Source organism: Equus caballus, chromosome 25 (assembly GCF_041296265.1).
Source record: "Equus caballus isolate H_3958 breed thoroughbred chromosome 25, TB-T2T, whole genome shotgun sequence".
Classification (NCBI taxonomy): Eukaryota; Metazoa; Chordata; class Mammalia; order Perissodactyla; family Equidae; genus Equus; species Equus caballus.
In genome coordinates this window covers 23,576,424-23,596,209 of record NC_091708.1, presented here as the reverse complement: position 1 = coordinate 23,596,209, position 19,786 = coordinate 23,576,424, and the positions used below count along the sequence as shown (strand labels likewise).

General features: G+C 43.2%; 1 protein-coding gene across 32 annotated transcripts in view; it reads right to left on the bottom strand.

The window, feature by feature from the left end:
- PALM2AKAP2 (PALM2 and AKAP2 fusion) overlaps window positions 1-19,786 on the bottom strand; it is a 467,689-nt gene that overhangs the window by 16,374 nt on the left and 431,529 nt on the right. For 17 of the 32 annotated variants that reach the window (XM_070251292.1, XM_070251300.1, XM_070251297.1 and 14 more), the window contains 3 exons: window positions 14,426-14,604; window positions 9,624-9,662; window positions 442-4,371 (listed from right to left, as the gene is read on the bottom strand). The exons of 1 other annotated variant lie outside the window; for it this stretch is intronic. In XM_070251292.1, coding sequence (XP_070107393.1) covers window positions 4,273-4,371; window positions 9,624-9,662; window positions 14,426-14,604 — 317 coding nt within the window. In that variant the 3' untranslated portion in view covers window positions 442-4,272. Of the gene's footprint in view, window positions 1-441; window positions 4,372-9,623; window positions 9,663-14,425; window positions 14,605-19,786 lie in introns of those variants that run through there. 14 more of the 32 variants (XM_070251293.1, XM_070251286.1, XM_070251295.1 and 11 more) reach the window with 2 other exon arrangements.

The following is a 19,786-nucleotide window of genomic DNA, read 5'->3' as shown; positions in this document are numbered from 1 at the left end:
GGGTCTTAGTATGCTCTTTAAAATCTGAAATGCTCTGTTCTTCAGAGGACAGCCAAATACAGGTGCTGGAAATGGAATAATCAAGGTTAGAGCCTCAGAGCCAGATGCAAAGCCTGAGTTTTACCATCTGCCCTGCTGTCTGCCCAGCCATCTCTGACCTTGGAGTCGACCTACCCCATCCAGAGGCACCCGTATCATTTCTGCGGGGCCTGTTGGAGTTTCTGGAGTCTGGCCAGGGAAGCTGGAGACAACATTACAAAAGGGGCATTGGGAACAGCCTGTTACAGGGGTGCCCCACGAGCTAGTATTGCTTCCTTGGTTCCAAATGTGCACGAAGCGGATGCCGTCTCACAGTAGAGGCCAAGGATGCTGGCAGTCTTCCAACCTCCCCTGACAGTCGAACAAGTAGCCATCATTTAGAAAAACACAACACACACTGGGTTTTAATGAGAAAATAATTGTATACTTGCATTGAATGCCTCACAACCACTATAAAACTGAAGCAGGATAATAACGTTTACGTGGTTAACATACAGGAGAGCCAAATACAGAGAATAATTTTCAAACACAGTATTGCTGCTTTTTTCCCCTTCCTCCAAAAAAAAAAAAAAAAGTCATTTGGGTAAAGAGCAACACAAAACCAAAATTGGCAGCTCACTCACTGAATGCTTAAAATTCAGGAAATTGGTTTTTTCACTAAAACTGGATATAGTCACCATCTCTAAACACTTAGGCTATTGTTTTCAATACATAGTTTAATTACATCCATTCTTTAGTAGGAAAAAATGTTTAATTATTTGTCTTCAGAGACAAGAGTCAACACTGTTTTAGTGTTGTTACACTTCATATATATGTGTGTGTGTGTGTTGTGTATATATGTGGACACTGATCTATATACTGCTTATATGTCATTGTCTAGGGTGGGCAGCATGCACAGGTGTATAGAGGCCAGGAAACTGCATTGTGTCATCTGACTAGAACACAGCCTGGCCTCCTACCACTGACAGACCCTGTTTCCAAAATTTCTGGATGAGAAAGCCAAGGCATGTCAGTAGTTAAACAGCTCCGGAGGAAACTGAATGTCTATAAACACTGCGCAATGGAATACTTGCAGGAAAGCTTTTAACATCTACAGAATCTAAACATTTGTTATAGTTGAGATTAACAAGCTTGCGTGCTATTTGGGGGCGGGGATGAGCATCAGAGGCCAGGTTTTTCACAAGCCCCTTCCTCTCGATGGAGTAGGCAGGAATGACTTTCCTCCGGGGGGGGGGGGGTCTGTTGCAACTTTAGCAAGTTCAAGGGGTTCATTTGGGATCCCAGAGCCTAGCACAGTGCTATGTACAAAGCGGTGGCCCAATGTTTCTTGAATGAGTAAAAAACTCAAGAGCACAGAGAAAACCTAGCTCTTCCAAGGGAACTGTAATTTACATTTTAATAGCATCGCAAGTGAGTGGAGCAAGGAAATAGACGGCAGTCATGGGAAGGCAGCAGAGGGGGACAAGCAAATGTTGGGGATGTAGGGGTCACAGTTAAACAGCTTTGTGACCGTGCAAGGGTCACGGAAACTCTGCATTTGTTGCCTTATCTACACACGGAGCACGGGCCAAAGGACCCAGCTCTGTAACTCTATGCAATAGTCAAAGACCAATTTGTCTGCCTCTAAAGCAATTCCATGAATTGTGTGGCCTCCTTCAGCTGCGAAGTGTCTTCTCAAATGTAGGTTTAAGGTGGGTACATGGTTTCCTTCAAAACAGAATGAAAAACAGCTAACTCCTGAAGACTCCTTCCTCTTGTGAAAGACGGGGGAGTTCGTCTATATCATGTCTACGGTCCCTATCAGATCCAGAGTCAGTCTAGAAAACAGGAAACATGTTTTATTTTTTGTGCAACCCACAGAACCACTCTACTCTCCAGCCATCCTAGCTGCCACTGTGCCCGGGGCCACACGAAGCTGCTGCCCCATCTGTTTTTAGTCATGTGCCTGCCTTGGGGGCGCTGGAAATCATCAGGCAAAGCATCCTTCCTGGGCGCCCCCATTTCACCTGTCAGGGCTTCTAATCTATCACAGATCTCATTTTCCTGGGAATGTCTATCTCCGTGCCAGCCTCCTGCACTTGAAAAGAAGTTCCTTGCACCAGGGATCTTGTTTTGCGTTCCCAATGGCTAGCACATTCAACACTGCTGAATATTCATTCAGGAGAATGAACCACATGAAGATGGCGCCAAGTGCCCATCTGTAGAATTTGGCTTCAAACTGCAGGTTCCCTTGGCAGTTTTAAAGGATCCTTGTAAGTTATCAGACAGTTCCATTTCTACTTTGTGCCCACCACTTGTCTGTGAATAAACTTTCCCCTAAAGTCAACACTAGTCTAATAAAAGAAGCGAAGATAATGTGCATAACACCTACATAAAAATTTTGTGGAATTGCTACTTGTCAGAATAACATATTAGAGCTTATGACATAACAATATAAAAACAAAAATGAATTTTAGTGAGGTCTGAATAATTATTGCTTTTTTAAAAACCATCATTTTAAAACAAAAGGAAAAAAAAAGACAGCTGGTCAGCTTTTTTCTCATGGCCAGAATTAAAAATTTTCTCATCCAGAAATTCAGGGCATCCAATTATGGAATACCCTTATTGTATTGCTTTAAATGACAGAAGGAGTAAAGCTGGTCTCCTCTATAGTATACTAAGCATGAATACAAAAGATGAGAATAAATATGATACTTTCCTAAATGTCAAGTTACAAAACTGCTCAAAACTCTGCAATTGTGACTCATGCAAATACCATATTAGGTCAATTTAATATTACAAATACTGCATCAGTTCGGTGCCTCTATATCCCTTTTCATAAAAAAGAAATTCTCACTCGCTCCTGACGCTGGCAAACAGCTTTGGAGGAAATAACTGTACACCCTTGTCCCGTGGTCATTCTGGAATTTTAAGCCTCTCACACACACACACCCTTACTCATGAGCATACACACTTTACACAAACACACAAAGGTACACATGCGCGTGCACACACACACGCACACACTCACACACACACCATCTTTAGGATTTGTAGCTGATTCCAAGCCTGCACTTAAATTCCTATATTTTCCTCTGTATCATCCTGAAAAACACTGGTTGTTCAACAAAAATAATCTCTTACTTCCTAATTTTCCCACTCTTTCTTGCTCCTTTCTTCTCTCTCTACCTTCATGACCTTTCTTTACATTTCATTTCTGATTGATCCAAAATAAGCTAGCATTCTCCCTACCACTCCTAAGTCCACTTTATACTATAAAATATAAACACCTTTTTGTTTCTTGTCATCTACCTCTCTAAGGCAGAGTTCACCCTTTTTTCAGTTATTGCCGTTCTAAAAATACCCCTACCATCTTGAACACAGCTGTTCGATGTGTACAGGTTTCATACATGGATATATTCCCCCACCCCATCATAAAAATAGTTGTTGCCCACTAAATATAGTTTTCATATGAAGAAACATAATTGCGGAAATGTGTTCTCATAAACTGCAGATCAGTCAATATGATAAGCAGATGAGATCCTAAAGCTAAAATAATCCATTTGGTTTGGCTTTCTCCCCCTTTCTCAACCTCCTAATGTAGAATAGATTGTGTTTGCAACATGAAGAAATAGTGTCTTAAAAACATGGATTTTATGTATTGCGATCATTAATTGCTCCCAGCTAAAAACAATTACATGTAAGAGAAATGGAATCATAACCGCCTCTTCTAGGCAAATAGAGAGAGAAACATTATTCATTTTATGGCTGCTGGAGAAAATGGAGTTAACCAACATCTCTGATGCTGTGAGCAATGGGTGGGAAACTTGGTGCAGAGAAATAGCCTACGCCATGTAGACTGCATCAGCTTGGGCTCCACTGTTCACTAAGTGGCCCCATCACCACTGTTGTTCCTCACCACCCAGCTGGTCTCAGTTCTGCCTGCAGCAACCATGTTGATTTGTCTGTAACTTTGTCCTTTTGGATCAATTTGTGGATTGGTCCAATTCCAGGTGATTTCTGAGTCACAAAAAGTCTTTTCTCTCATTGACTCATGGGCATTAGAGTTTGATGAGTGGACTTCTTTCTCCCTTTATTTTTCATCATTGTATATTGCAGCTTCTGGTCTACATAAGGATTGCTGAGTTTGTTTGCACTTTAATAAATATTCCATTAAAATGCTTTGATGTGTTGACTGCTTGGTTTCTTGGTAACCCAAGCACCAATGAAGCTTCCTGGGTGGAAGGAAGTTTATTATTCATTGTCCTCTTCCTCCTGGTTGGCATAGATCCCCGCCTCCCAGCGCAAGGCCAGCACACTCTTTCTTCGATTAACCCTTGTGGCCTCAAGGACCTGAAGAGAGAGGGGGAAAAAAATTACACAGAGTCCATGGATGTTAATTATGTAAATAAACCAACTTCTCCGTTTCTTTCCTGCTTACCCTCTCTCAACAGCATCTAATGAAGGGGAAATAATAATGAGTCTGGTACAGGTGGGAGGTAGGAGAGACACAGAAGTAAAGGGGGGGTGCGGTCCTGGGTAGGCATTCATCTCATAGCCAAAGTTCAATTGCTGTTTGACCCATAGTTTTCAATACAGCGAGATTTAATTTTCCTGAAATGTTCTGCAAGTTTCTTTGAACTAGACTTGACTCTGCATCAAGTTTTTAGATAACAAAGCAGTTCTCTACATGCTATATAGATCAGCGCTATCTGATGGAAATGTTCTGTATCTGTGCCATCCAATATGGTAGCCAATAGCCACATGTGGCTACTGAGCACTTGGAATTGGGCTAGTGTGGCTGAGAAACTAAATATTTCAGTTTCATTAATTTTAATTTAAATATCCTCATGGAACTAATGACTACCATATTGGACGGCACAGCTATAGACTGTTTCAGTCACTTCGTAAACAAGCAGACCAGAATGTGATTCCAAAGAACTGGACTAGCGTGGATTCAATCCATCAAGCTTTGTGGATCTACATAAGCTATGATCATATTTGTACCATGAAAGTCTACTTTGGTATAATTAAACTTCAAAGAGGCATTAGGTAAAAAAGAAAATGGCTTCTCAGGCCAATTAAAAGCAATCTGAGCATTTTGGTGCATCTTCAGGGTCATAGGTGCTCATAAATGAAATGAAAGGTGACAATACCGAGAATGAGTAGGCTCACCACTATTGGGGTAGGGCCTCCCTCCCTCTGGCTCACTGGAATAGTCTGTGGACTCCTGAGGGGAAACTTAGCCAATCTGCTCTAGCTTTAGTTTGATCAAGATGAGATCCACATGAAGGACATTTAGGTCGCCACCATATGAGAAATGGCTAGATTTCATGACATCTGCCAAAAGCAAGCCTGTGCATGCCAACCAATTACATTACTGTGGCATTAAGATTAGATTGTGCAGTTTCTGGTTTTAAAGAAAAGTCCAGCAGAGCCAACACTGGTTGGTTATCCAAACTGCAATGAAGGCTTTGCTTATTCTAAGAACAATCATTTTGGCAGGGGACAGTGGTGCTGGCAACTCCAGAGAAGCAAAGAGATGCAGGTTACAGGCAGCAGTGGGATAAGCAAATTCTTAGGTCTGGGGTTCCATCTTGACGTGATTCTCTGCACCTCTGACAAACGAATGGACTTCCCAGAGCTTTAGCCTGCTCTCCTCTGTGAAACCTTCCCCAGTCCTCCCAGCAGGGATGGCTAGACCTGACATGTAGGACAACTCAGTCATGTCTCCTGAATGGATGTTCATCAATAAGCACATAAGGCATATCATAAAGTGTCTTGCGTGTGTAAGCATAGCATGGTCACTTACTCAATATCTAAGAATAAGAAATCAGTAGGAGAAAAGTGTGCTTCCAAATGTGGTATAGTTAAATAGAAGATTCTTCTGGCCAATGCATGGTAACATGGTACTGAGACAGCGCTGGACTGGAACTGAAAGACCCGAGCTTTGTTTCTAGTTCCATCCCTGGAGTACGTTGCTGTTGTTCCTGGCATCTTGTGTCTCAACTTTCTTTATCTGTAAAATGGACACAGCACCTGCCCTGCTTTACAGGCTTTCTCAGGAGGCAGTACAGACTGTGAAGTCCAGGCAGGTCTAGTCCAGGCAGATTTCAATCCTAGTGATTATGTGACCTTGGGAAAGTTTACCCCTGTGTCTCAGTTCCCTTATATGTAAAACGGGAACAATAAAAACTACAGTACAGAGTTGGCCTGAGGAATAAGTGAGGTAATGTATTGTAAAGTGTTTAGCATAATTCCCGGTGCATAGTAAGTTCTCAAACAATAATTATTGCTATCATTACGTGAAGGGGCTTTATAAACTATGAAGTGGTATTCAAACTTCAGGCATTTGTATAAGGAGCTCTACATTGTGTAAAATGGTCCTCTGTTTGCCTTGCAGATTGCAGATACAAACTGAAAGGTTTACATAAAAACTAAAAATAAATCTAAAGTTCTAAAAAAAAACTGGTCCCCATCCTTTCGGATGTTCTTTGTCTTGTTATTCAAGCCCTGTTTTAATTCTCAATCATCTTGAGCAAATTTAGTTTACTCTGTTCTTCGGGAACCCATGTTACAATCCATCTATCCACCCATCTTACAGACATTTATTTGGTTCCTTTCAAGTATCAGGCACGGTACTCCATGTTGAGGATAGAAGAGTCTCTTTGCTCATGGAGCTTAGTCACAAACAGCATCATGGGCAACAAAAAAACTATTAATTATGTCCACATTTAGCGCAGCTTGGGTTGACTATCTACTTGTTGCAGCCCAAATAAGTCATGATCCTGAATGTCTGATGAAATCAAAAGTCTTTAGTAACGGCACAGACAAGAAAACAGACGGATCATTATTAAAATAGCCAGTGACCTGGCTGGGAAGTTGTCTTTGGGTTCACAAGGCTTTTGATCTAGGACTGGCTCAGGGGTGAAGCCCTCCTACAACTGGGCTTTTGAAGATTCAAAAGCCAAGCCCTTGGGGAAGGTATTTGAATGAGCATTTGTTCCATAATTAATTCAGAGTCCTCTGTGTGTGTGTGTGTGTGTGTGTGTGTGTGTGTGTGTATCTATAAATCTCTAGCAAATCTAGAGCTCCTGCTACTTTTATTACTGTGTATTAACTTTATTTCCTAAAGTCCATTCCTTTCCTTTCTGGGCAAAAGAAAGCACTTGCCTCTGGGGCTCTACTAACAGTAAACACTTAAATCACAAGAAGCATGAACCGCTCCTGTTTTAATCCTCACTGCTGCTCTATGGGATTCATACTATTATTACTCCCATTTTGCAGATGATGAAACTGAAGCACAGGGAGATTAAGTCACTTCATCAGTGTTATTCACTTGGGAGGAGGAAAAGCTAAGGATGGAACCCAGAACTCTGGGGGCCGAGTTGCTGCTCTAGGCCAGCATGCTACACTGCTGCTCAGTGACTTAAGGATCATGGAGGAAGAAGCATCAGAAAGAGCAATAAACACTCTCCATAGAAATGGAGAGCGGAAAACATAGAAAATAATAGATAATAGAAAGAGCTGATTTAAGGTTTTCTCATTTTCACAAATTAATTCAGATTTAAGTCTGGTGGGGGAAAAAAAATCAATTCCCTTTGAACAACCCTCTAATATTAATTGTCTCTCTCTAATGCTTAGAGAATTCAAGTGAAATGCTTAACTTCAATTAGCAATCAACATAGACAATTTTATTTTGGGACGTGAAACAAAAGGCAGGTATGTTAAATAATATCAGTCACCTTATTTATATTAATATTTTATCTCCCTGTCTCCTCCTCAGTTGAAGATAGACAGGGACCCCGTTTTATCTTCCTTGGACATATTTGACCAGATTTTCATTATACTTAACTACGTTGATTCAAAGGGGATACGTACTTAGGGCCTAATTCTCAAAATGCCATCCCCTACATGAGACCCACAATTAGACATCGAGGAAGGTATGTGTAATGATATTCTCAATATTCATTTTGTCCCTTATGAAAAAAAATTACTGATAATCATCAGCTCACATCTATAGTTAACTAGAATTATTGTGCTAAATAGGGAGAATTTAAAAATATACTGTGTTATAGGTGAGCACAACCAATTTGAAGAATAATTTGCACTATGTAGTGAAGGTGAGGATATGTAAGCCCTACAACGAATACTTCTAATCATAGAGGGAGAAATTCTTCCATAGCTACACAAAGAGATATGCATGATAACATTCAGTGAAGCACTGTTTGTAATGGCAAAAAAAAAAAAAACCAGAAACAACCTATATTTCCATCTCTAGGAGGATGAATAAATGGCAATATATTCATTCAATGGAATACTATACAGCAGTTGTAATGAATGACCTAGAGCCCTAAGTATCAACATGGCCACATTTAATAGCAATGCAGACAGAATGAAGGAAGGAGCTGTGGATACTACAACATGATATCATTTATAGAAAGTTTGAGAACATGCAAAACCATAACATATTATTTATAATATAAACATATGGAGTATAAGTATAGAAACATGCGTGGACATCATAAACACCAAATTCAAGAATATTGCCTCTCAAGAAAGGGAGAAATGGGAACTGGGAGAAGTAACAAGAGGGCTTGAGTGTATTTGCAATATTGACTTCTTTTTTGTAAATATTAAGCAAATACTATGAAATGATAAGAATGGACAAAGCTAGATACGTGGGCTTTATTGTTTAATTATGTCATATTATTTGGAACATTTGACTGCCAACTCCAGAACATTAGTGACTTTGTTTTGTTGACTGCTGTATTCTCAGGACCTAGGAAAGTGCCTGCTGCTTAACAGCCCCTCAATAAATTGTTAACTGAGCAAATGAATGAATGATTGTCTCTATAATTCTGTGTATTTGAAATAATTCTTTTAAAATAAAAACAATACAATGCTATAGAAACAAAAAACACGAAGAACACTGTGCTCTCTCATAGCAAAAAAATTAAAAATAGGAAAACATGGGGAAAAATGAAAAATATTGTGCTTTTTCACAGCACAGGTTTGTAAAATCTGTGTAAAAGGAAGTTGTAGGGGAAAGAAAGAGACTTGGGGAAATTCACTGCTTAAAGAAGCTTCCAAAACAAAAATATAGGTGTAAAGATTGGGGGGAGGGGTAACTGGGATGGTTCACAGTTGGAGTAACTTATCCTAAAGCTACGGAATGGAGCTTTCTGGATTTGTGTTAAGGTAAACAAAGAATTGGACAGAATGAACAGCTCGGTCCTCTGGAGCTGTACTGTTTTCTGACTAGATCAGAGTGTATTTGCTATCAGTGCCTAAAGAAAGGAAAAAAATCCAAATAGCCCATTGGTTGTGCCCTCTAGTCCAAACATCTTCCAGATCCATGAGCAGGGCAAGGTCTTCTCCAACTCCACTGCACAGCACAGCAAAGCACAACAGCGTGTATCATTGTTGCATGTACAATAACATTTCGAGGCAGACCCCGGTTCAGAAAAGGCAGGAAGAAATCAATATGGACACGAGCTGCTTTCTTGCCCTTCTTATTCAACCCACCAAGAAATGGCAAACCACAACAGCATGCACCTGGGTCAGGCATGCAGGAAGACCAAGACAAACAAGCTGAAAAGTACCTCGGAAGTCACCTTGCAAGACAGTAACTTAGAGGTGTACTGGCAGAGAGGGAAAAGACCAGGGTTAGTACATGGCAGAGACACACTCACAGAACACCCCCGAGCTGGGAATCGGCACCATGCCGGGGGCAGACAGGAGGGGAAGTAACACCAGGAGACCATTACACACCCACGCCAAGATTTGCTTCATCTGATATTAGTTTATTTAAAAGCCTGTATCTTGTGGAGCAAGTAGATACTCTATTATTCCTTAATAGAAATATCAGATAAGCCATACTTTGTTAATTCAAGATTTGTTGCTTCCATTTTCTGCACTTTGAATTAACAAGATTCTCCTTGACCCCCACCTCCGCCGTAGGCAACCAGCTGTCCACCAGCAAGTCCTTGACAGCCATTTTGGATTTGCCAGAATCTGTAGCCTTTTCCTCTTGCTGTAGGCTTCTCTCAACCCCAAAGCTGTTGTGGAGCCTGTTGTCTCATGAAAAGAAGACCCTAACCACAGATGGGAGTTGGTTCGAATGCAAGGCTTGTGGAGATAGATTCTTGGAAGCTGACCTAAAACAAATTCCAGTTGTGCCAAGACCAGCACTTGAGAGCCTTGAATCTGGGGGCTAGAAGCCATTGAGCCCCCGATTTATGACCGTTCCCATGTCTCAACCACCTGCTCCAGGCACATTCCTGAAATTTATGAAATGCAGTTGCTCTAAAGGGTACAGGCCAGAAGGATGGCACTGCCTAGGGAGACCATGCGGCCTCCTTCAGCACTACCTCGGGGGCCCCGGATAAGTTCCTAAGAGTCGGGTGATCATTTAGGAACTAAAATGATCCCTTAGTTCCTATAGTAGACTAAAAGTCACGACAAGAAAAGCTCAGAAAAAAATGTCCTGGCTATGGGAAATGAGATAGAAGGATCAACTTCGGACAGCCCCCTCCAGAATTATGGCAATGACCTTGCATTTACATGGTGTTGGACACTGGGGGCACTGATTGGGTTTTGGCATCGGTAACCAGAGACTGGTTAGGTGGGAACATACGTCCGTGATCCCTGACTGCTTCTTGCATGTAGCACTTAAAATACAGTTCTGGAATGATCAGGTTGATGACTGGGAGCTGATGAATTTGGAGCACTCTTCTTCTTTGCACCTTCCCAGAATGGGAGAAACCCAAGAGAAAGCTGGGTAGCACAAAGTATCATTGATTGTGGCTGAGTTTCCCATAAAGCCTGGGGTGTGGGGGCTCTGGAGGCAGGCAGGCTTCCTTTACCCACTCAGTCAGAGTCCAGCCACAGTTCCCAAAAGGTGTCCTTGTCTGGAGGGAAATGTGTGCCAGGAATTCGTAGAAAAGTAGTAACTGCTAGCCCCTGGCTTTGCCATAACCCGGGGAAATTGATGAGATCTTCTCTTATTCCAAAGTCTGGTAGGAATGGCTGACAGACCTCTCAGTAACTATTCTTGGAGTGAGAGAGAGAAAGAGAGAACACAGGAAAAACCCACCAAGAGCAGATCCTGTGCTATAAGTGAGGATGGGGTTAAAAGCCCAACGGGCCTGAATTTGGGCTCAGGCCAGCATCTCTTCAACTGAGAAAGGGAAAGCAAATCCACTCACAAGTTCAAGAGCATCACTGACTCAAGGACTCATTGTCTTCTGCGGCTCAGGTTAGATTAGGAGTCCAACTGGCCAGAAAAACACCGTTGCCTTAATATACTTCTTCTGCAAGGCACCAAGAAATCCTTTAGGAAGCTATGATTCATCAGTCCCTCATCAGTTGCATGACTGACCAGAGATGGCAACAGGCCCAGATAAGCGGACATTTCCACATAAGAAAACATTTCCAAGTAAGAGAAGCCCACAGTAAGAGCAGGACTGCTGCATCTGGGTGTGCAGTGTGTGCACTGCACAAAAGCACCAGGCTGAGGGGATTGATGGGGTTGAAGCTCAATGCCCCCACGCCACTCACCAACTGTGTGGCTGGTGCAGGGCCACACCCTCACAGAGTTTTGAAAAAGGGTGCCTTTTTCTAATTCTCACAAAAGCCCTGTATAGGCTGGTAAACAGCATGGGGTAAGGAGATAGGGTTGGGGATAGCAACCCTCCTTACAGAAAAATTGGCTGAGGAGTCTGTTAATAAGCGGGGCCTGGCCGAAGTCTTGAGCTTGGAGACACTCGCTAGTGACCAAGCCACACAGAACAAGGAAGCCAGCCAGTTACTCTATTTTGTTTTTAGGTCTGCCTTCTCCTTCGGAAGCACAGAACATAATTATTTTCATTCAATTCAGAAAGACCTTGCTACTTTCTATGGGCAAACACATGGTCGGGTCCTGATCTTGTGTGAGGGACTTTTAAGTACCACCAAGTGACTTTTTGGAAGGAATATTGGCAGGTGGAGGTGCCAGGGCGACACCAGATCCAGGTGAGCCATGTGAAGCTCTTAAAGGGTGGAGAATCTAAGAAGCCACAATTGACCCTGGGATTGGAGAATGAGAATGGAGCCAGGAGAACAGAACTAGCAGCTTCTGGGGCAGGGGAACCAGTTAGACAACTGAAGCATGAAGCAATCCATCTGCTCCCTGTTATTATCCTTCGAGAAGAGAAACAATTAGATGAGAGACTAATGGATGATCCAAGAAAAAATGAAGCCCTGTGCATCCCTACAGGTAAACTTCAACACATTCCCCAGTGATTGACACAGATACAATAGAAAGATCTCCTGAATCAAAAGAGCGAAGAGGGAGGGAAACACGACTCTGAAATAAAGTGAAATTATCATCTGGCTGATGATCACAAATTTGCTTTAGAAGAAATCTGAGTATGCATTTGCATATTTGGGTCTTACAAGAGGAGTTAGTGGACTGGAGAGATTTTGCTCTGTTCCTAAAAGTTTGCAACAGCAACAGACTTGGTCCTCTTGTAATATCATTAACAGGACAAAACACTTAGCCTTGAATGCGAGAGCTGGGGATATTAACAGCTTGGTTAGTTATTAGGTTTCTCCCTTCCTAAATGTTTATTTACTGGAGAAAAATGGAGACAGGAGGCTGCCACTTCGTTGTATAAGTGATGGGCCAACCATTTATTAAAAGGCTGATTCCAAGCGGCCTCCTCAATGCAAAGGGGGAGTCCAACCCGGTTGGAGGAGGGTCAGAGTTTGGGCAAACGAGGCTTCCAGCCTCCGCCTATGAAATGGGGAAGGGTGGGCTCTTTACTTGTGTGTGTAGTATTTTCCTCTAATATCTGCACTTCAATACAAAGGGCATACACAAGAGATACGGAGAGTGTGCTTCCAAAACGCTCGCGTGGGTCACACGCAAGGTGGCGACCTTTGTCCCTCCTCCACACCAGAATGAGAGGGGTCCACTCAGCTAACTTCCACCAAAGCTACTGATGTGTGGTGTGGAATCATCGGAGAAAAGAAGCAAGCCTCGCAGAGCACTAAGCTTCAGGACGGTCCCAGGCTCCAGAAAATACCTAAAGGTAAACTGCATGTTTTCAGTGGGGCTGCAAAGGAGGGGTGGCTAAAGGGACTCGGTGCGCGGGAGAAATTCTAAGAGCTTAGGAGGACCCACAGCCATGGAAATGTCTGCAGTAGCCACCGAGGGCCGCGCCCCAGGCCACTGTGCAATTACAGGGAATAGCCCAGAATGCCCCAGCCTGACAGAGTAGCAGAGTAGCTGAGTATTCCAAGCAGTTTAGGTGCAAACCCAAGAGAGAACAAGTGAGTTGTCCGGCTGCTATCAATGTGTTTGCTTTTGTGCTTTCTTTACCACTAAGTATTTTGCAAGCAACCCTCAGTACCTGGCTTCAACTCCAGAAATCCTTTAACTTAGCCAATGAGGATAGGAAAGGCAGTAAGTCAGCGTGGAATTCCTACTGTGAGCCCCGGAGTACTCAAGTTTAAGGTGACCAAATAATTTATCATCCAAACTGGTGTACTTTTAAGAGGGAAAGGGGATGCATTAATAATGACACCAGGACAGGACTGACCCAAGAAAACTGGGTAGTATCCTCAACAGACCCAAGCTATTTGTGACCTAAGTATAACGGTGGGGGAGGTGCGGCAAGAAGACACTGAGGCCAGCAGTCTCCTAGGAGGTTGGCATGGAACCCTGAGGCTGATCCCCAGGCTCCTGGCTGTGCAGGCTGTGTGGAACAATGGCTCTTAAGTCTCTTGCTGGAGAAAGAAACCACAGAGCAGATGACTTCCTTCATGGTTAACGTGAATGTCATGTGCAAAGTTATCCGGGTTGAGGATAGCCGGGTAGCCGTGTGGTTTTTAACTGTCACTTTAACTGCCTCTCTCCTGCCAAACTGTACACACAGCTTAACAGCCCCAAAAACACTTAGTCTTTGGAGCACTGCGTAACTATTTAAAGGGATTGCCCGGAGTAGACGTTGAAGGAATGGCATCGTGACGGTTCTTGAGAGAAATCAAATCTCTACAGGGCAGGCAAGCGAGGGCAGAAACCAGCTCCCTGGCGTGGGGATGATTTCTGGGTGTTTATGTCCTTCTTTCCATGTTGTCCTTATATGTTGGACACATCAGTCATCTCATGCACCAGCCTTGCCAGCGGGCTCAAACTATACTTGGCAGCAAAAGGAGCTGCTCCTTGCATGATCGTTTTGGAGAAACAAGGCAAAAACCCAAACCCGACTCTAGGCATGTTAAACCACACATTTGAAAATTGGTTTTGGAACCACGATGCTGGCCAGACAAACACATACACATCGTGCCTGAACTGGAATACCGTCCGCCACGCTGACATTCGCCCTCGGAGAAGTGAAAGAGGAAAGGAGGAAAAACTTACACTACTATCATCCATTCTCTCGCGCCTTTTAGATTTGTGTGTCTCATAGTCTTCCATGAGGGTCTGCATCAGATTCTTGGGCCGCTGGGATCCGGCAGCCTCTTCGGGGGCTAAGTCAGGCTGCAAGCTGGGGCCTTCAGGTGTGGGGGATGGAGGAGGTTTGACTTTCTCTATTTTCCCTGAAACAACACGAAGAGAACACCCCTTCTAAGCTCGTCTGCTCATGACTGCTTTCAGACAGAAGAGAAAACCGGCAAAAACTCAACCAACCTCTGACACAGAGAGCGTGGTACCAGATGATGGTTAAGCGCAGGTCATTTTATTACAGGGAGCAAAGCACTTAAGGATAATGTCACAAACCCATCCAACAGAGACCTCAAGGACACCAGTGTTAAGCCAGTTAGACCAAAGAGGCCTGTCAAGCACTTTGCAAACATATGTTAGACAGACAGACAGACAGACACTGGCTTCAGTTGTTGGGGGACATGTATTCTATTACAGATCCTAGAATTAGACTGTCAGAGGTGGTGGTCCCTTTGAGCCTTAGAGACCCACTTCTTACAGACGAGAAAACTGAGGCTCTGCAAAGGGAAGACTGTGCTGAGGTCACCAGGGGCCAGCAATGGTACCCAGGTCTCCTGGTTTCCTTACCAAGTTCTTTCCTCTCTATCAGAGGCCACCAATCATCAGCTGACCCGCTCAGGCTTTTTGCACGGACAGCACAGTGCTGTAAAACCTTTGAACGCGAATGAGGCTTGTTCTTGCCAAGTCACCCCATTCTTACACTAGCCAGCTTCATTCTTTACCTTACCTGCCAGGGTCCGGAAAGCATTTGGGTTTGAGATCCCTAGACTTTAAGGAATAAACGCCAACAAAGGCAGCTTCAGTGTTGTAGAAAAGGTGTGTACCAGACTGGGAAAAAGTGAGATGTTAGCTTCTGAGATGCCCTACAGGAATTCTCAGGAGAAGATCAGGTCAATAATAAACGTGGTGTTGTGACTCTCGGCGCTTTCCCTAAGACCACCTGCATCCTTCCCTTTTGGGAAATGCCTGGCCTGGGTTCTGGCCCATCAAGGGGTGGGTTTGATTGCCACAGAGTGCCAAATGCACCTCTGAGACGTACCTTTGGGGGAACAGTCATGATTTTTCCAACTATGCCCTTTGTGGGAGACAAAGGTTCTGCAAAAACAGAATGAGGAGAAACACACCAAAAAATGAGACCATTCAAGTCCAAAAGATTGGAAACTGCCAAGGGGAGATTAAAGGTCCATTTGACCCCTTCCAGTCCCAAGCTGAAGGTCACTCATCTTTCTTCGTCTTACTCCCGTGACTTTGACCTTGGCAACTACCCGATGTAGCTGGAATCACAAGGGAGCCTGGGGTCTGTGTCTCTATGTGGGCTGCTACAGCCCTTGTCTGGGTATAGCTCCTTTGGATGGGAGTTGGACATCCCCCTAGAGTTTAGAAAACCCAAGTTTTAATTCCTGCTCTTCCACGAACTAACTTCCACATGGTTGAGTATAGACAATCATTTAATGTTCCCCCTTTAAACTTAGGCTGATCACTTAAGTTCTCCAAGCTTCAACCTCCCTAGCTATAAAGTGAGAGTTTTGGAAGAACCTGTCTTTGAGGTCTCTTCTAACTCAAACATTTTGCTATTTTATCAAATACATTTAGCAGGAAGATCAACCCTTATTGGTTAAAAAAAAGCATATGGTCATCATATTTGGCAATTAGGTGGGAAGTCGTTTTTAATACACAGAACAGGGAGTTCCATCTGCAGGAGTCATCATTGCATTAGTAACAGTGAAACTCATTGCCTTGACCCTAAATTACCCAGGTCATTAAAAAAAAATCTTTTGATATTAACAGTAAGGTAATAAATATTTCAAAGCCCCCGTATTCACTAGAAATAGTTTCTATTTTTTCTTATGGAAATTAGGGAGTGCTATAATGACTCCTATACACCCATCAACTATATTAAACATTTATCAAGATTTTACCACACCTGCTCCATCTATCCATCTATTCTTCCTCCCTCCTGTCCTTCCTTCTTAATACTGAAATATTTTAAGCAATCCCAGGCCTCAAGGAATATCACCTCTGCATACTTAATACGTATCTCTAAATATTCAGATGGACTTTTTAAACAAAGGTTTGAGAAACAATATAGGACAGCGGGGAGCATGCCAGCCCTGGAGCCAGCCTGCCTGAGTTGGAATCCACGACTTAGCAGCTAAATAACCTTCAGCAAGTTACTCACTGTTTTCCTATCTCAGTGTCCTCATCTGCAAAATGGGTATGATGATAGAGCTATCCACCTCAGACAGTTGGTATAGGGACTAAGTTTACATTTGTAAAGTTAATATTTAGAACTACAAGCATCCAATCAATCTAGTTACTACTTATTTGGAATCTCAAAGAATAATAGGTCTGTAGAGTGAGGAGGAGCAATTTCATGGGTATTCTGCATAAAATTTTCACAACTCTTCTAGAAGTAGAAATAGACACCTAACTGCCGGGTAGATCATTTTCCAATTGGCCTCTCAGGTGTCCAAATCATTTCCCGCAGCCGCTCCTCCATCATTAAACTTCTAGAAAGCGCAGTCTCCGTTCATTGCCTCAACTCTCATCCTTTCCCATGTACCACACTGGGACCCCTGAGTCACAGTACCTTATTCACACTGCTGTGAAAGCCTTTTTCACGTACTGATTTGTATCATATCTGGCTGTTTAAGCTTCTCTTCTCAGTTAAGCTATGAAGTCACTGGAGGATAGAAACCATTTCAATCGTCTACAAACCCCTTAATTCATTTGAATATAAACTCCATTAAGGCAGGACCTTGTCTGTCCTGGTTACTGCTGGATCCCAGCACCAACTGTGGTATTTGGCACAAGGTAGGAGTTCGAGTTTGTTGAATGAACCGGTAAGTACACTATGAAATATACATGGCAGCCACTTATTAAATACTTATGCATTGGGACAGAATTCTCAATAGAGAATCTGAGGGAAGAGTTTAAATGTCTTCATTAAAATGCATGAAATAAAACAACCTTGGTCTACAGGGTCATTAGACCATGGAGACTCAGATGCTAATGCCAGCCCAAGTTACATTAGCTAGTAACAATCAGAGTTAGGTCTGGTCTGGAACCCAAATCAAGTTGATTATGGCTAAATTATGTGATGGGACATATGCTGAAAGAGAAGTTTAAAGAAGGCAAAGGGTTGCTACAGAGAAGTGGTCAATCATTAAACATGGAAGACATTTCCCGCTTATTTCTTAATATTCCAGCAAAATGAAACCCATCCCTGGAGCGAGTTTGACCGGTTACAGCCACTAGAGGTCAGAGGAGTAACAGGAAAGAAAGACGGGCTTAGCAGGTCTGGAGCAGACACTTCTAAAGAGGAGGGGACTGAGAAGTCTTTGAGGGAACAGGAGGTTTCAGATAATCAAGCCCACCTCCGAGCCTCAGGAGAAGTTGTCACAGGTCCCCCGAGGAAGGAGATGCCACGACCCATCCCAGGACTTCTGGCCTTCGGTCTGCTTGGTATCAGGGAAGTCAACTTGGTCTAGCTTCTCTGCTGGGCCCCGTGATCTCGAACCATCCTCCCCCGGGCTCCAGTATGGTTCAAACCATGCCCTGGAATTCTATGCACCATCTTAGGAATCACACAGACTGCCAAAAGGCTAGAGAGGGGCATGTTCCACACCCAACATCTTCCTCAGAAGGCCCTGGGTTGCAGCTAGTGGTCCGCTAGATTAGGATGGTGGAAAAACTTCTAATGTTCTAATGCTCTTCCCCAGTGTAGACACTGCAGACATCCCCGTTGTTTGGGCTTTGGGGATCATCACGTGAATGTGATGCAAATGGTCTGTGCCTCAGGCCTGGGAAGTCATCTCATCCTTGTCTGTGGCCCTGTAAGACCCTTGAAATGCCTTGACCTTGAGGATATACCCCATAAAACTCCCCAAATGGTGAAGGTTATCTTTGCTGCTCATCGGCCTGCGTCTCACCCAGCACTTCCCTAGTACTCCCAGGTTCCATCCCCACTGGTCCCATCGACAGGTGCCTTCATTGATGTTTATTCTCCTGGTGAATGACTGAATAGCTCATGATAGCTGAAAGTGGCCTCTAGTTTCAATGATAAGCATCCTGCCATCTAGTTTCTCGCCTAGGCTGAACACTCTACAGAATAATTCTCTGGAAAGACCCCAGTCACTGTCCCTGGGAAACGCCATGAGCAGAAAGTGCATGCAGACCTGTTTTGGTCTTGGCCAAAGGCTGGTACCTGACCTTTATAGAGCAGAGAGCGGGTGCCACATGAGCTCTGTGACCGACATAAGGAACCAACAGACAAAGCCAGACTGGAATTCTGAGTGGAAGGTAGAAAACATTCTTGAGTTTACTTCATTAATACCTTTTTGTTCAAACTATTCCATTTAGAGTAATTTTAGACTTACTTTTAAAGGTGTGTGAGGGTAAGCAACTTCACTTGGCTGGGATGATTCTAAAGCTGTTTCTAAAATTATGTCCTGGGGCCAGCCCCATGGCCTGCTGGTTAAGTTCGGCATGTTCCACTTTGGTGGCCTGGGTTCATGGGTTTGGATCCCAGGTGTGGACCTACACCACTTGTCAGCCATGCTGTGACGGTAACCCACATACAAAATAGAGAAAGACTGGCACAGATGTTAGCTCAGGGCTGATCTTCCTCAAACAAAAAAAGAGGAAGATTGGCAGCAGATCTTAGCTCAGGGTGAATCTTCCTCAGAAAAAAGCATACTAAAATTGTGTCCTATTACCTTAGCTTTGTAAGATGGTACTCAACGCTGCAAACAAAGTCACTGGTCACATAAGCTTGGGTGACACTGGATTAAAGAAAGCTTTAAAAAAGAAAAAGGAGATGGATTTCTTTACCAGAGAACTTCCCTAAGGTTTTAGTGCTAACAGGATTGTGAATCTCTGATTCAGGGATGGGTGTTCAGCATTTCTCAAATTTATCTAACCAGAGAAAATCACTTCATAGGATCCCTGTTCAATCACAAGGAAAACAATTTGGGAACTACTGTTCCCTAGTGTATACTACTTAACCAGCTCCCGAGGAACTTTTGGGTAAAAGCTCAGCAAATAATTAAGTATGGGTACAAAGCTTACGTACAAGAATTTTCACCATCATATTTTCCTATAAGGATACATGTGGAAACAGCCAAGATATGCGACTATAGGAGAAGGGCTACATTAGTTGTGGCTCATTCAGATGACGAAGTATTTATTTAGCCATTGCAAATCATCTTTTATTTTTGTCTCTCAAATTTAGAGGAACAAAGTCATGGGAAAATATTCAAAAAGCTTTAAGAGAAA